This window comes from Antechinus flavipes, chromosome X (genome assembly GCF_016432865.1).
Source record: "Antechinus flavipes isolate AdamAnt ecotype Samford, QLD, Australia chromosome X, AdamAnt_v2, whole genome shotgun sequence".
Taxonomy (NCBI): domain Eukaryota; kingdom Metazoa; phylum Chordata; class Mammalia; order Dasyuromorphia; family Dasyuridae; genus Antechinus; species Antechinus flavipes.
In genome coordinates, this window is record NC_067404.1 from 34,637,638 (window position 1) to 34,653,807 (window position 16,170).

At 40.7% G+C, this 16,170-nt stretch overlaps 1 protein-coding gene across 1 annotated transcript in view; it reads left to right on the forward strand.

The window, feature by feature from the left end:
- The first annotated feature begins 725 nt into the window (after nucleotides 1–725).
- LOC127542413 (heat shock factor protein 3-like) overlaps nucleotides 726–16,170 on the forward strand; it is a 48,228-nt gene continuing 32,783 nt past the window's right edge. The window contains exon 1 of the mRNA XM_051967981.1: nucleotides 726–892. Coding sequence (XP_051823941.1) covers nucleotides 797–892 — 96 coding nt within the window. The 5' untranslated portion in view covers nucleotides 726–796. The remainder of the gene's footprint in view (nucleotides 893–16,170) is intronic.

Below are 16,170 nucleotides of genomic sequence, written 5' to 3' on the forward strand. Positions count from 1 at the left end.
TTCTATCAACAGGCATCGGATTGAGCACTTACTAGTAATTGATCTCTATTTTACTTATATCTAATAGGGGATGCTCTGAAGTTTACTGAAATCAAGGCAAAGGGAGGTGGGCTGGAAAGGGTGGAGGATTTGTGGGTTGGATAAGACGATCCCTAAGGTCCCTGCAGACTGTGTTTTATGAACTTTTATCGATAATGGGTCTGAGATCAGAGGTCCTGCTTTCAGAATTTCGGAATAGCTCCTAATCTGTGTGATCTTGGTCGAGTCATTTCAGCTCGAACGTCTCCCGTTCTTTCCCTGACAAAAGTAAGGTAATCGGACGAGGTGGATTTACAAGGACCCTCGGCAGCTCTAAATGACAGGCTTGCCCCAATTCACAAGATTTTAACTTATACTTTAAAGTCGAGGTCTGGGGGTTGCTAAACCCACCAAAGGGTTAACTCGCTTCAGGACAAGATTGAAGGATTCAGGTGGCGCCCCCGGGAGAGCACAAAAAACAAGGGCAAGGGCACGCCCCCTTCCCCCCCTCAGCATCTTGCCCTTTCCTAGCTCCCCCCACCCCCCCCCCCGACGCGTGCCTCGAGGTCACGTGTCCCCCTGCCCCAGCGGTAACGTGTCCTGTCCAGCCACCAATCGGAGATCTTTTTCGGGCTCGAGACTCCGCCCCCCAAGAGTGGGGCGGGGCTAGAGGCTGGCTTGCCCTATACAGCCTCGCGCTTCTTACCCAGTTGTCGGAGTTCAGCTTTCGGCTGCGCAGCTTCTTCTGTCTCCTCATCCCGGTCGGGCTCTGAGCGTCATGGAGGGGGCTTCATCCGTGGTGCCGGGCTTCCTGGCCAAGCTCTGGACTCTGGTCGACGACTCGACCACCGACGACGTGATCGGCTGGAACCCGGTAAGGGCCAGGGTGGCTGCGCGTGCGCGGCGAGAGTGGGTTGGGGCGCGAGTGGGGGGCCTGGGCTCCGTGAGGTGTCCGAGCGCCCGGCGCTGCTGGATGCCTCGCGGGCCCGGGTGCGTGGGGAGTGGGCCGCTCTAGCGCCCCGGGGTACGCATGCGCCCCTCTTCCCGCTCCACATTCCCCGTGGCTCTCGGCCTCCTCTGAGGCGACACCGTTTCGGGCCCGGGAGGGCGGGGGGCGTTCCCCTCATGCTGCCCAGAGTGCCCGAAGCCAATCTTGGGGGGCCCCTGAGATCCCTGGTTGCGCTCAAGATTGTCGGGATGGGTGGTCCTTGTCCCGTAGAGTTTATAGTGGGGGAGGGGGGTTCCCGCCCCACAGAACTTTTTTTGGGGGGCCACTCCTGCGGGGTGGGAGACTTAGTGGAGAATATTGCCAATGAGAATTTGCAGGGGATAAAGTTACTCTTGCCTCGAGTTTTTACGGGACTAGAAAACTTTTTTTGGGTGGGGGGGCTATTTCGCGAGGATTTGCAGGACGGGAAAGTGGGGGATGCTACCCAAGGGGTTTTTTAAGGCGGAAGAGTTGGGGGGTGTGCTATTCTTGCACTAAGTAGTTTTCCGGGTGGGAGAATTGGAGGGGGAGAAAATTTTTCCTCAGGAGAGAAAATTTTTCCAAGTGGGAGAGTTTGGGGGAGAGCCACCGTTCCCCCAAGGAGTTTGCGGGATGGGAGAGTTGACGGGCCACTCTAGTTCCAATGGTTTAGCAGAACGGGAGACTTGCAAAGGTCCTGTTCGAAAGTTTTTCCAGGCTTGCGGGGGGGGGAAGAGGGGGGCTTATTCTGGCCTTATAAAGTTTACGGAGTGGGAAAGTGAGGAGGTGGCTAGGCTACTTGTGCCCCTAAGAGTTTTGTGACGATGGAGAGATTTTGGAGGAGGTACTCTTCCCCCAATAAGTTCATAGAACGAGAAAATTGGGAAGCGATTGCTCCGGGATATTTTTCAGAGTCGGTGCGATTTGGGGGGGGGGGGCGAGTTTAGGGAGGGAGTTTGGGAACTATTACCTCAGAGAATTTAAGGAAGATGTATTTGGGGGTGACTATTCCTATCTGCAAGAGGGCGACTCCTGGAAAATGGGGAGCTAGAATTTGGTGGTGATTATTTGCTCTAAGAGTTAGTTTTAAGAATAAAAAGTTTGCAAGACGGCTACTTCTCCTGAGGTGGGGGGGGGAGGGGAGCGGCTGAGGGGGGCCGCGCGACAAGAAGGCGGGAAGGCACGAAGGCGCCGCACGAGATGGCACGAGGCAGGGCGGGGCAGGGCGGGGCGGCACGAGACAGGGCGGGGCAGCACGAGGCGCATAGGGGCGCTGTGGTTACCTGTAACACTGCAGGGCGAGAGTGCTAGGTGACTTATGTCCGCAACTGGGGAGGGCGCACGCAAGAGTTTCAGGCGGGATGGGGGTGGGGGGGTGCATTAGGGGGGTGACTCTTCAAGCGGGCAAATTTTGCAAAGGGTTGCTTCTACTTGCAAGAGGCATTTTTGTTTTGTTTAGGGGGAGGGGCGAGAGTTTGTGTAGAAGCTCTTCTTGTCTAAGAGTTTGCTGGGCTTCACTGCCTGAAAACTGGGGTAGCAGTTTGCAGGGTGGGAGTGTGCAAGGGTCCGATCTTGCCAACAAGATTTTCCAAGGCGGGAAAGTTTCTGGAAGCTTTCCTCGTGCTTGGAGAGCCCACTGTTCTTTCCCCCCCCCCCCAATTTATTGACTAAAAGTTTGCTCTCTCTTCTCCTACAACTGCGTGTTTGTTCCCTCTTATCCCAACAACCTTACAATTATAAAATTCCGAAACTGGAATCGGGGAAGGCTTACTGATGCCATACCCCCCTCCTCCATATAAATCATCCCTCCCCGCCCCTTGCCATTTAAGTGCCCCATCTTCCTTGTAAACTCAGTTCATCACCTGTGTCACCTTGATAATCTCTTTTACATCCCCAGACCTCAGTTTCTTCTGTAAAATGAATAAAGGGGATTAGATTTAGACGACTTCTAGGTCTCTTTCAGTTCTAGACATGGGATGCAAGGGGTGACTTTGTCCAAGTCCCTTTACTTCCCTGAGCCTCAGTTTTCCTATGTTAAAAACAGGGGGGGGAAAAATACTCGACCTCTGAGATCCTTTCCAGCTCTAGTCCTATCATGCTATAGGAAGCATTTCCTGAGGCGCCCCCCCCCCCCCAGTAATTAGCAATCTTTTTCTTCAGATTCCTTTGTATGTATTTACTTATCTGTGTAGAAACTTGTAGCCTCTGTTCTATTGGAAGGATATCTGAAGGCAAGGACTGTTTCTCCCCATTGGTACTGAACAACTTCTGTTTATAGTAAGCATTTAATAATGCTTTATAATTTAATAATTTGATTTATTATTTTATTTAATCTTGCTTATTTAATGATTTTATTTATTAACTTATTGATATTAAATAATTATTTGGTAACAATAGTATGGCTTAATATTATTTAATAATTCTATTTATTATTAAATTATTGATATTAAATAATTATTTGATAATAATAGTATAGCATAATATTATTTAAATATTATACTTGTTATTAAATTATTGATATTAAATAATTATTTGGTAACAAAAATATTTATAGCTTAATAATAATATTATATTATTTATATTATTATATTGTATAGTCTAATAACATAGCTTAATATTATTTAATAATTCTATTTCTTTTTAAATTATTGATATTAAATAATTATATAATAGCAATAACATAGCATAATCTATTTAATTTTTATATTTATTATTCAATTATTTATATTAAATAATTATTTGGTAACAGTAATAGTATAGTTTAATATTATTTAATAATTCTATTTATTATTCAATTATTGATATTAAATAATTATTTAATAACAATAATAGTAAAATTTAATATAATTCAATAATTCTGTTAATTATTAAATTATTGATACTAAATCATTATTTAATAATAGCATAACTTAATATTATTTAATTTATTTATTAAATCATTGATATGAAATCATTTAATAATAATATATCAATATTTATGCTATTTATTTATATATCATTTATATATATTATATAACAGTGCTATAAATTATTAATATTAAATAGTTATTTTCTAATAATTTGACGTTTGTTGAATTGAAATTAATTTCAGACTCCTTCTTGTCCAGCCTGATGCATGTTCCACAGATGACACTTTTTTGAGGGAAGAAACTTGTTGCTTTTTGTCCCCAATCTTTGAACTTGGGAAACCTCTTAATAAATACTTGGTGTTTGTTGACTGATCAGCTAGCTTTCCTTCCCCTTGCCAAGCTTATCACAGTACCTAGTACATTGACTGTCTTGGAACTCAGTCCGTGCCCCCTCCCCCCCCCAGGTGGACAGCCTGTTCTGCTGGGTATTTTTGTTAATTTTATGGCAGTTCTGTCTGCCCTCTGGAGCCAAGCACAAGGCGGATCCTTTCAAATATTTGAAGACAAGTTATTCCCCCCCTCTCCCCCTCACTGAAATCTGAAGAGCACATTCTGTAGAAATCCTTTATTTCCCCCCACACACACACACACACTGGGACTCTTAAGAACTCCTAATTATTGCCAAACTGTAAAATTGCAAAGCTAGAAAGTTTCTCAAAAGGCTTCTTTGTCATTCCCATCTTTTCTTGATACTACCCAAATACCTCTATCTAATGAGGCAGGTTTCCCAGCAGCAATCACCAAGCTCCAGGTTGTTCTGGACCTCAGTGCCCAGTTCAGCCCTTGTGTGAGCTAGAATTAGACCCCTTCTTCAAGTTTGAGCACAGTCAAATGCTAAGTTAACAGCTCGAGCACACACAAAAACGAAGGGTGGGGCAACTAGAGCTAGTTGGTGATCAATAATTACTCTTTATGAGCAGTGGGTTTATTTGGTGCCCAACTCTAGTTCTTTTTTTATGCTTGTGTGTCCATCTGACTGTCAATTGACATCAGAATGAATTTTAATATTTATTAAGCCTAGAGTATGTCCGATTTGTGGCTATAGAGGGAGGTGAGCAAAAGAAAAGCTTGAGGATTCTGGTTAGCAAGGGCAGAATCTAAGGAGTTAGAGAAGCTGGCTTCATCCCAGCTTTGTTACAAATCACCTGTGTGCCGGTGAGTTAATTTCTGCACCTCCCTATAAAATGAGGTCCTTTTCAGCTCTAGACCCTGCTCCCTTGGTCCAAGTGGTCTCAGCATAAAAGACTGCACCTTGGTGATCACCCTTTTCCAGAGATCAGATAGACTGCCTCTTGTCAATCATATCAGTTTCCCTAGACTTTTGTAGTCTCCTATCCCCATTTTTCACAGCCGCCTTTCCAGGTCTCTCAGTTCTATAAACTATAAAGTTCTATTCTCCATAGGAAGAAAATGGAGGGGAGGCTGGTTCCAAGTTCAGTGTCCCCCCCCCCACAAAAATGTTGTAGTTTAACCACTTGTTAACTTTTACTCTCCAGGTCATTGTACTAGTTGATTGGCCCAATTCTTAAAGCGTAGGGGAATGACTTCAAATAGCAGTTTGCTAAGTTGCATAATTTTAAAAAGTCATAGATTGTCATAGATCACACAGTGTTAGAGCTAGACTGGACCTAGAGACAAGCCAGTCTAAGCACTTCATTTTACAGATGAAGATACTGGGGTCCAGAGTGCAGAGGGGATCCAGAGTACAGAGGGGATTCCCTTAAGGTCTTGATAGGGAATGGATGCAAAAGTGGACCTTGAACCCAAATCACAGTGAAGCAGTCTAAGCTCACTCACTCACTCTAAGGGCTCCCAAAATAGATGCCTCATTTACAGACAATGTATTAGAGTTTCTTTTGTGCTGGTGCTTCAAAGAACTCAGGGGTTAAGTCATTTCTAAGTCCCAAAGGGCCTGTGTGGTTAAATTTGCATGTGTTAACTAACACATGTATGATTACTCTGGGAAACTCTTAGCCCAAGAAACGAGCTAGAATCCACCCCACATAGTTCTCCAGAGCCAAGATTGAGGTAGGGCAGAGAGCACTGTAATGTGAGAGCTAGGCCTCAGAGCCAGAGGGTTCTGAAGCCAGCTGCCTGGGTACCACCAGATGGCTTGCCGGACCAGCTGCAATTCCTCTTAGAATCCTCTAGCAAACTTGAAAGGCCAGCCTGAGAACCATCTTCTTCTTGAAGCCATTTGTGATCTCTCCCAGCTGTTGGTACCTCCTTAGACAGAATTTCATAGGGATCAATGTCGTCTTCCCCTTGGAGTCCAAAAAATCAACTCTACCCTTTCTCCGGCCCCCTCGTACTCCATGATTTTGCAAACATTTGTTGATATATGTGTCTCCAGCAAGACACCACGTAAACTACTCCAAAGTGGGGGCTATTTTTGTCTCGGTGTCTTGTCACCTAGCTTGATGCCAGGCACAGAGAAGAAGGTACATAATAAGTACTTATTGGTTGAATTACAACAGGTAGCCCCCTCCCCTCTATTGTTCAGTGGCACAGTAGTCTCAAACTGATTCTTAGCATATATGCACTCATTGGCCTTCATTGTGACTTGCTCACAAGGATTACAGAACCTCCCCCTCAGAAGGGACCTTGAGGATTATTTGGTACAGTTCCCTCCCTCATTCTGCAGATTTGGAAGCAGGCTCAGAGAAGGCAGTGAGGTACCAAAGTCGAGAGCAGGGTTTGGGGCGGGGTAGGGGGGACAGGAAGTGTGGGTCAAGTCAGAACAGATTTGAACAAAACTAAGCTCTTCCCTGTGCCCCCAGTAGGCCCACTGATCTCTTGGAAGCTCTTACATGGGTTCAAGTGTCTGTGCTGCATAGTCTCCCTGCTCACTCCAGGAGGCACACAGATGAAGCCTCATGCCTATTACCATTTCCTTTTGGGGTTTATGCCAGAATGGCTCCCCTGTCCACAAACACCGTGTTATAACCCTGCTGGTATTTTCCTAGTTCCCGTTAGGGCACATACATGCTAGGTTACTGTGGAACACCATCTAAAAATGTCCGACATTCCATAGGTTAGAATTGCTCCTTGTTCTTGGCCAGGGGAGGGGAGGAAGGCAGAGACTGAAAAAAAGTATTTCTTTGTAGGAGAAAAACTATGTTCTTTCTGTCTTGTCAGTTAATGAAATTAATTCTAGAATGAATTCAAGTATTGAAGAGTAAAATGAATAGCAAATCAAATCTGGGCTGTTCATATCAGTCCAATTTTGTCACTCTATTAATTCCATCAAATTATATTTGTCTTTCACTCAAGTCCTCTCCTAGTGCCTGGGCCTCCCAGTGGCTAAGCCAGTGGGGCACTGGGCCTGCTGGGTTGGAGAGGCTTGGATCTGGGGCCTGTGAAGGTTCTATGTCACTGGGATCCAGCTCAGAAAGACTTGTCATCTTAAAAGTGGGGAATTTTTTTAGCCTCAGCGCCTTGAGAAGTCTGAAATCACAGATCTGTGGATTGAAAGTAAGTCCATAAAGTTCTAAAACACCCTATTCTCTCTCTTTTTAAAAATGTCTACTTTTTATCATGAACTTAATAAATATCAATATTTCAGTGTCATGTGAAGCTGAACCTCCCTTCTGTCCAGGTTGGTATTTTTTTTAAATGTAACATGATGGTAACAGAATTGAATAACTTCTTGCTTTCTTCTGTGTCTTATTTAAAATGCTTCCTGGGGCCTCTTTGGCATCCTTCCCACCACCCACCAACTCCAATCATAATAGCTAACATGGTTCTAGCCTTTTAGGCTTTGCAAAGCATTTTACCCATGTCCTAATCTCATTTAGTCCCCATAACAAATGGAAGCTCTCTTGTAGCAAGTAAGTCTGATCAAGCAGAGTGAATGGACTGTGGCTGGAAGTAGATCTCAGTTTCTGCTGATGCCTGGGAAGCAAGTAATTTCTGAAGTCTGCCATGGACTCACATTGATAGGCCTTCTTGAGTCTTTCCAAGTTGTCTAAATACCAGAGACTGAATTAGCAGGGGGAGGGGTGGGGTGGGGGTTGTTGGTAGCCAGGAGAACTATGTGCTTTTTCTCCTAGGCCTGCCTCAAAGTTCCTTAATAGCCCCCCCCCCCCAAATTAGGCTAGGTGGCAGCCTCCAGAGGCTAAACTGAAAGGGCCCTAGAGAGTCCTGAAGAGGATCCATCAACAAATGTTAGTAAAGCTTATCTTCTAATAACCAATTAACAAAGCTTAAACACCAGAGTTGAGGGTTTTTTTAATTTAATAGACATTTTTATGTTTTGAGATAAAAACATTACCTGGCAAAGCATAGGTGGTCCCAGAAGGAGAAGAGTAGGCCAAGAGTGACTAAGCAATATTCATAGTTAGCTTTCGCCTAGTGTATTGCCTACATGTGCCTGTTTTTGCCACCTAAATGCCTGGTCCTGTCAAATAAGTCAACATCAGAAACATGTCTAATCGGATCAGAGGCATTGCCATTGAAGAAGATGCATCAGCATCTGCTTTACCGCTGCCTCCTTCAATACCTTTCATGGGTATCGTCTTCTCTTGTGATATTCCCAATGCTTTGTAGACAGCAAGCACTTAATAAATGTTTTCAGTTAAATGGTGCTTCTGATTCTGCTCACTTGACTAAACATCAGTTCCCATAAGCCTGCCCAAGGTTCTCTAAATTTGGCCTTTTATCATTTCTTAATGATAAAATACTGCATTCCGTCCAGGGAGCACAACATGTTTAGCCATTTCCCAAGTGATGAGTACCCACATGAAGGCTATTGTCTTGATTCTGGAACACAGGGAACCTTTTTCTCCTGCCTTTGATCTTTTTGAGGTTTATGCTTAGTGGTATTGCCTATCAAAGGGTATGTACGACTGAGTGACTTTTTTTTGGGGGGGGGGGAAAGCAAATTACCTTTCAGAATGGTCAGGCCAATTCCTGGTGACACCAGCAGGGCATGTGTGTGCCTCTTCTCACTTAGCCCTTTCAGCCATTTGATCTATCTTTCTATTTCATGGGTGTGAGGTGGAACCTCAGAGGTGTTACTGGTCTCACTAGTAGTCACTTAGAGCATTTTTTTTCCCATGTGATATTCTCTTCCCTTCAAATTTGTTTAATATGGTGGGGGGAGAGGTTTTGATAAAATGGTAGCATGGTGACAAGGATAGAGAGCCAGTCACAAAGTAAGGAAGTTCTGGCTTCAAGTCCTTCCTCAAACCAAGCCACCCTGGCTTTGTGACTCGGGACAAGACATTTAGCCTCTCTACGCTCTAGACTTTATTTTTTCCATTTCTTTTTAAAATTTTATTTATTTAAAACTTAAGTACAAAATAGAAAAAGAAACAGGAAAAGGGGAAAAAAACTTTGCCATATATATAGTAGGACATAAAACAAATCAAAATATGACAATAAATTTCCATTTTGAGAAAGCCTGTAAAATAAATACACACACTGTATTCAAGTGTCAGTCTCTTCTTTTGTTCTCTGCTGTGCACTTTGAATTTTATTCTTTTTTCCCTCTTTCTTCCACTCTACTTCCCCCAAGAAAGCAACAGTTAAGTATGAATATATTTATATACATACACACATACATAAGCATAGCTATGTATAGTTGCACCACATATACACATACATCTATATAAGATTTACTACATTTGTTTTTCCTCTGTTTCTCTTAAAGTGGATAAAATCTTCTTTCATAAGTCCACGTATTTCTATATCTTTCTGAGTCTATCAATTTGTCATTTCCTATACCACAGCAATATTCCAACCTTGTGCTATCTTATTTTAAATAGTCTAAAGCAATATTGATTGATAAGGCTGGCATACTGTAGTTTCCCTGTTTTTCTCTTTTGATTAAATCCATTTTGGCTTTAACTTTGTCCGAAATCAATGATTACTACCCCTCCTCTGCAACTTAAAAGCCACCCATACCAATGAAATCAAAAGTTAACTTTTTAACTCTAAAAGCTCTTGTGTTTAAATCATATACTCATTTAGAGTTTATAGTGATATGTGGGGGGAGTGTTTAGTTTAAGCCTAATTTCTTCCAGACTGCTTTCTAGTTTGTCCAGTAGTTTTCATGGAATAGTTAGGGGCTCTTGTGGCTTTACCTGGTGTATTTGGGCTTATTGAACACTGTGCTACTGTGTTTGGTTGTCTCTAGGTACAATCTGAGTTCTCTGTACCTAATTGACACATTTTTTTTTCCTATTTTTTGGCTGATACCAAATTATTTTGATGAGTACTCTTTGCAATATAACTCGTTCCTTTTTTTTTTTTAATTTCCTCATTGAGATCATTTATCTTTTCCTTCAGATAAATTTTGTTATTTTATCTAATTTTCTGAGGTGTGTAGAGCGCAGAACCAGGTTAAAATGGATTTGGAAAACATTTAATAAAATAAATAAAAATAAAACAGATTTTGAAATTAAATCCATGTAGTGTGCATATGGATCTTCATGGACAGTTTATTGACCCCATTTCCATTTGAGTTAGACACCATTGACTAGTTCCGTAACTTAAATTTAGCTGGTGGTGTCATTTTTTATTTCCTTAACATGACTGCAAACAATTAACATCCCTCAATTTATATGGCTTTTAAAAAATTTTTATTTTATTTTTAAAAAATAAGAAAAAAGAAAAGCAGAAAAGAATATAAAACAAAAGAGAACATTGTCACGAGCCCAGCAAAACATCAAGAAGGATTCAAAATATGTAACAATGAAGTACCAGATGAAAAAGATATACATATATATGTATGTATATTAGTTGATGAAGTTATATTCATAACTGTCCATCTTTACTTTGTAAATTGTTCTTTTTTACTTTTTTCCCCTTTCAAACCCTTTTTTCCCTCTTTAAAAATAAATTTTACTGCTATTTTTATATCTCTATCATTTTCAAATTAAATTAAATGTTTTTATTCTGAATTTAAATACCAAATAAACCTTGAGTATTTCTATATATCCAACAGAACATAAAAGGAGGATTGTATATGAAACAGTGAGACTCTATTTCACCCTCTTACTTTAAATATATATATGAGATAAATTCCACATATTACTTTCCATACTATTTTGTGTTTCCTTCTGAACTTCCTTCTTTTCTGTGTTTATTTTTTTTAAGGTTTCAATGACTTTTTTTGGCATCACTATTGCTAACCTCCCTTCCCCCCAATAAAAACTTAGTGAATAAAACAAGCAGACCCTTGTAACCACTAAGTCTAGTAAAGCAACACAAATCCATTAGAGGCCATATCCAAAAATGTGTGCCCCTTGTGACACCCTATACCCCGAATCTGTGGCCTCTCTCTCACAAGGTGGAGAATATGCTTCATCGTCACTGGAGAAGGGGGCTGTCAGGCATGAATCATCTTTCAGAGTTGTTTTTCTTTACAGTGTTATGCTTTAGAAGTTGTTCTCAAGGTTCTTACTACTCAGGATTCTTTGAACTCATTTGTCGTCATTTCTTGCAGTGTAATAATATTTCGTTACATTCATGTAACCCAATTTGTTCAGTCATTTCCCACTTCATAGTTTGCCCTTTAGATCCCTGTTCTGTTCTTTTCTTTTCATCTTCCTTTTTAAAAATTCAGGAGTTGGTTTTGCTCACTCCCACATGAGCACTCCTCCTTTTCAACTTGCCCATCTTCATTTGTTTGACTGGTCAATTTGATGGATTTCTTTCATAGTGTGTACATTCAGCCTTTCTTGGGGTTAGTCTGATGTCTTCTGTCTTCACTCCTTCTTCCTAATTGGCATGTTCTTCTCATGCATTCTGATGATGAGAAATAGTTCTATCCCCATTCTTCCTCCTTTCTACATCAGTGTATTTTTCCTTTGGTCCTCCCTTGTTTCCTCTCTTCAAACCCTCAGAATGGAACTAATTCACATTTCCAGGGTCCTCTGCCTTTCTTTTTAACTCCTTCAATATCCTTGGAAGGTATTAAGATTCTGAAGGGACTCTGCTTTATTCTACATGGATTAGAATTTTAGCACAGCATGATCATTCATCTCTTTCCAATTGATTAGATGTAGAGATGCCCCCAAATCCATCCTAGATGGAGACAAAGTTTCTCCATCTTTGGAGATCATTACCCTTTCTAGATTTCTCTGGACTCCTATATTTTTATTTCAGAGTTCCTACTCAGCTTAACTCTAAAGTCCTCTATTACATTAAGTTTCAGTTTTTTTAAATATGTAAGATAACACTCAGCTTTTCAAGATTGTTTTTGGGGGGAGATATATACCTATATTTTTGGTCCTTTAGATCTCTTGTTTATGATGGAATCTTCTAGGACTTGGGTGATTCTGCTTGTGGCTCCTTTCATATTTGCTATTTGGGGCTCCTTGAAGTATAGCATCTCTAGATTTTGGCTCTGATAGTCGTGGAATTTTTCCTTTTGGGATTTATGTCAGGAGATGATTGGTATTCTGTTTTCATCTTCACTTTGTTCTCTGTTTCTAACATCTGGGAAATTTTCATTTACAATTTCTTGAGCTTTCCAGGATTTTTTTTTAAAACATGGTTTTCAGGGAGTCTGATTCATAAATTATTTTTTCCTTGACATTTTCCAGGTCAGTTATGTTTGATATTAAATAATGTATATTTTCATTCTGTGTCTTCAATCTTGGATTTTGTTCCAATACTTGTTTTTCATGGAATCACTGATTTCTGTTTTTTCTTCTTCTAATTTTCATGGAGTGCATTTGTTTTTTGTTTATGTTTTTAATTTAATCTGCCTCTTTTTTGAAGCAAAGTTAAGTGACTTGCTAGGGTCACACACCTAGTAAATAGCTGAGCTCGGGTTTGAACTCAGGTCTTCCTGACTCCAGGATTGATGTTCTAGCCATTATGTCACCTAAGTGCTCCAGGGAGTAGTACATTTCTTAGGCAAGACTTGCCATTTTCTGTTCTAAGCAACATTTTCTCTTTCCAATTCTTTTCTCCAGAAATTGTTTCATTTTCAAAATCCTTTCATTTCTTGCTGTTCATGTAGTCCTTTTAAAAAATCCATTGTTTTCCTTTTGAGTCCCTGTTTGGAGTTATCAGAAATTTTGCCTCCATCTGGGATGAATTTGGGGGCATCTCTACATCTAGAATAATTCTGGATACCAGTTCAGTAGCTTGCTTTCCTCATCTCTCTAATTTTAGTTCTTGAATTGGGGCATTGTGCTAGCCTCCTTCATATGTTGAGGGTTTGACCCTGCTTGGTCTTTCCCTCCATCCCCAGGGTTCCTGTTCTGACCTTTGGCTCCTGGTAATATATTCTTTTATAGTGCTTTAGTAATTCCTGGTGTCTCTGGCCCTACCTCAGAGTAGTTTGAGATGACACTGCTAGATTGCCCTCTGAATTGTCTACCTTGGTGCTGGTGCTAATTTTGCTGTCTGTGGCCCTCTTTCCTTTTGCCCTTGGACTAAAGGCCAACTTTTTGTGCAGTTTTGGAGTAGAAATCACTTGTTTCTCATTGGATGGTATCTGGTGCAAATTCCATTTTTTTGATTAGAGTAGCTAAGTAGAAGCTGGAGGTTTGGGGGAATCTGCATCTGTTCAGATGGCCATCTTGTCTGGAAAACAGTTCAACAAAAGTAAACAACTTATTGAAAAAATATTCTATCCTATGTAGTATTCTACTCTGCAAAAAAGAGTAGGTGATCACTTATCTCCTCTTAGGCCAAGCTTAGCCATGAATTCACAGCATTCAGTCTCAGTTGATTTGTTGTTGTTTTTATTTCTTAATTTATTTTTGTAAAAAGTGTTTTTCCTATCACTCATAACAAGCCCGGGATATGTCTTGTCTCTAATGTAGTAAATAGGTATACATGCCTGCCCCCCTCTTTCTGTATATGTGTGTGTGTGTATACACACATGTATATAAATATATATAACACATAAATAATATATATCAGAAGTATTATTATATATGTAACTATATACTATAATATATACACATGTATGGATGTATTTTATGCACACACACATATATTTGGGGAGGATTTCTTTTTCTATTTTGTCCTGCTGGGTTTTAGTAGTTAATATTCATTTCTTTTTTAACAAGTCTTTGTTTTCAAACTGGCCAGATGGACCTGGTGTGATTTTCTAGGTCAGAGATCTGAGGCCCTGAGATGTGATTTGTACTTGGAGGTCACATAGGAAGTGGAAGAAATGGAATCCTAAGACTGAGGGTGCTGCTGCTAAATCCTGTGGTCTCACCACTTCCCTATCTTGCCTCTCATTAAGTATACATTTCTAGGACCATGCTTAGTACCTAGTGGGATTTTTTTTTTAAAGAAAGCAGTTGTTGTTTGGGGTTTTTGTAGCAGAGATTTATCTAATTGAATGGGATCATCTTAGTCCATTAGCCATGCCTGTTCCTTAGTCTGCCTGCCTATTTGCTGGCACTAATACTATTGCCAATATTCCCGAAGTCCCAATTGATCAGTTGGTTGATTGATCTAGCACCCCGCTGAGGGAGAAAACCAGGCTGAGACTGAAAGCCATTGTCACTCATTTGGTCTTCTTTGCCTGCTCTGAGGCAGTCCTGTTGTGAGGTCAATGAGAGTATCCCACGTTCCATACTCCCATAAGGAGAAAGCAACCAATGTTTGTGAGTTTGTCAAATGTTTGTCTGAGTTAATTTCTTTTATTCACGAAGCTCTGGGTCTTCTGTTGACCCACAGTGCAGAAATAGCCCCACATGAGGATCTTTTCCCATTTCTGACTGCTGCATAGGGTAAAGAGTTGCTAGTAGCCTTGGAATTAGAAGACTTGGTTCAAGTCTCAGCTCGGTCTCTTACTAGTACTGGCCTTGGCCAGTTCATTTGTACTCCCTTTAGTTTGGTCCTTCATCTGTAAAATAGGATAATGATACTTTCAGCACCTCCTGGGATTATTGTGTGGGGAACACTTTGAAAGTGAGCCATAGTGGTAACAAAGAATTGGAAAATGAGTAAATGCCCATCAATTGGGGAAGGGCTGAATAAGCTGTGGTATGTGAAAGTAATGGAATATTATTGTTCTATAAAAAATGAACAAGCTTGATTTTTAGAAATGCCTGGAAAGATTTACAGAAACTGATGCTGAGCCAAACAAGCAGAACCAGGAATACATTGTACGTGATAACGACAATAATGTATGATGATCAACTATGAAAGACTTGGTTCTTCTCAATGGTTCGGTGATCAAAGCAATCCCAATAGATCTTGGACAGAAAATGCCATCTGCCTCGAGGAAGACAGCTTTGGAGATTGAATATAAATCAACATGTTATGTTCACCTCCTTTTTCTGTTTTTTTCCCCTCTCCCATAGCTTTTCTGTTGTTCTGATTTTTATCTCCCAACGTAATTCATAAAGCAATGTATATTAAAATAAATAAACAAATATTTTTAAAATAATAAAATAAAAATAAAAGTGAGCTATGAGGAAGAGTAAATATGATGGCAGAGGAGCAGGAAGAAGTACAGTCCAGTGTACCCCCTACCCAAAATACCCCAGATAAAACAAGCAATCCCTCCTGTGAAAAATGTGCTTAATAAATCTAGTTTTCCAAATAATTCACCTCTGTCAGGGGTGGATGTTTCATTAGGCCTCCAGTATGATGGGTTCATCATTATATTGTGCAGAGCTCCTAAATCTTCCCAAGTTGTTTCTTTACAGACCAGATTACATCCCACCACTGCTCCATTCTAGATCCAGAGACCTCTTTGTCTCATGTCGACCTTGATTGGAAAAATGATTCTCACTGTGCTTTTCTTGAGTTTTCCTGACCAGAGTTCAGTCTGGTATGTTTTCTAGGTCTGTCTGGGGAAGGGAAAAGTAGATGAAGGGACATCAAGGGATATGGGATTATAAACCTAAAGAAGCCAGTCCCAAATTAAAAGGATATGATTTAAAGATGACAATATTCATACAAAATTAATAATGATATAGAAAAACTTTTTATTCTCAGGTAAAATGAGAAGTTTGGAATGGCAGCAGCATGATTGAATATGCCTCATTCTTTTAACATTTTTTAGTCTAAGACTTGATAATGCAGCAATCCAAAGATCTTGTTTTGAGTTGTTATCCTGGTAATTAGTTTTAATTGCTATTATAGCTTGAAAAAATCCCTCAAAAATCCCTGTAGATCCATATGGATAGCTGGGTAGCCCCTGATCACCTAGTGCTCAAGGCTTTTCATGATTGGCTTCTGTGCTGTCCTGTGGGATGGAGTCTTGGGAATAGGGCTACAGACCACTTAATCCCCAAGCCCGTTGGCAGCCATTGCAGCTTTGCCTGGAGAAGAGTTCCAGAGTGGAGC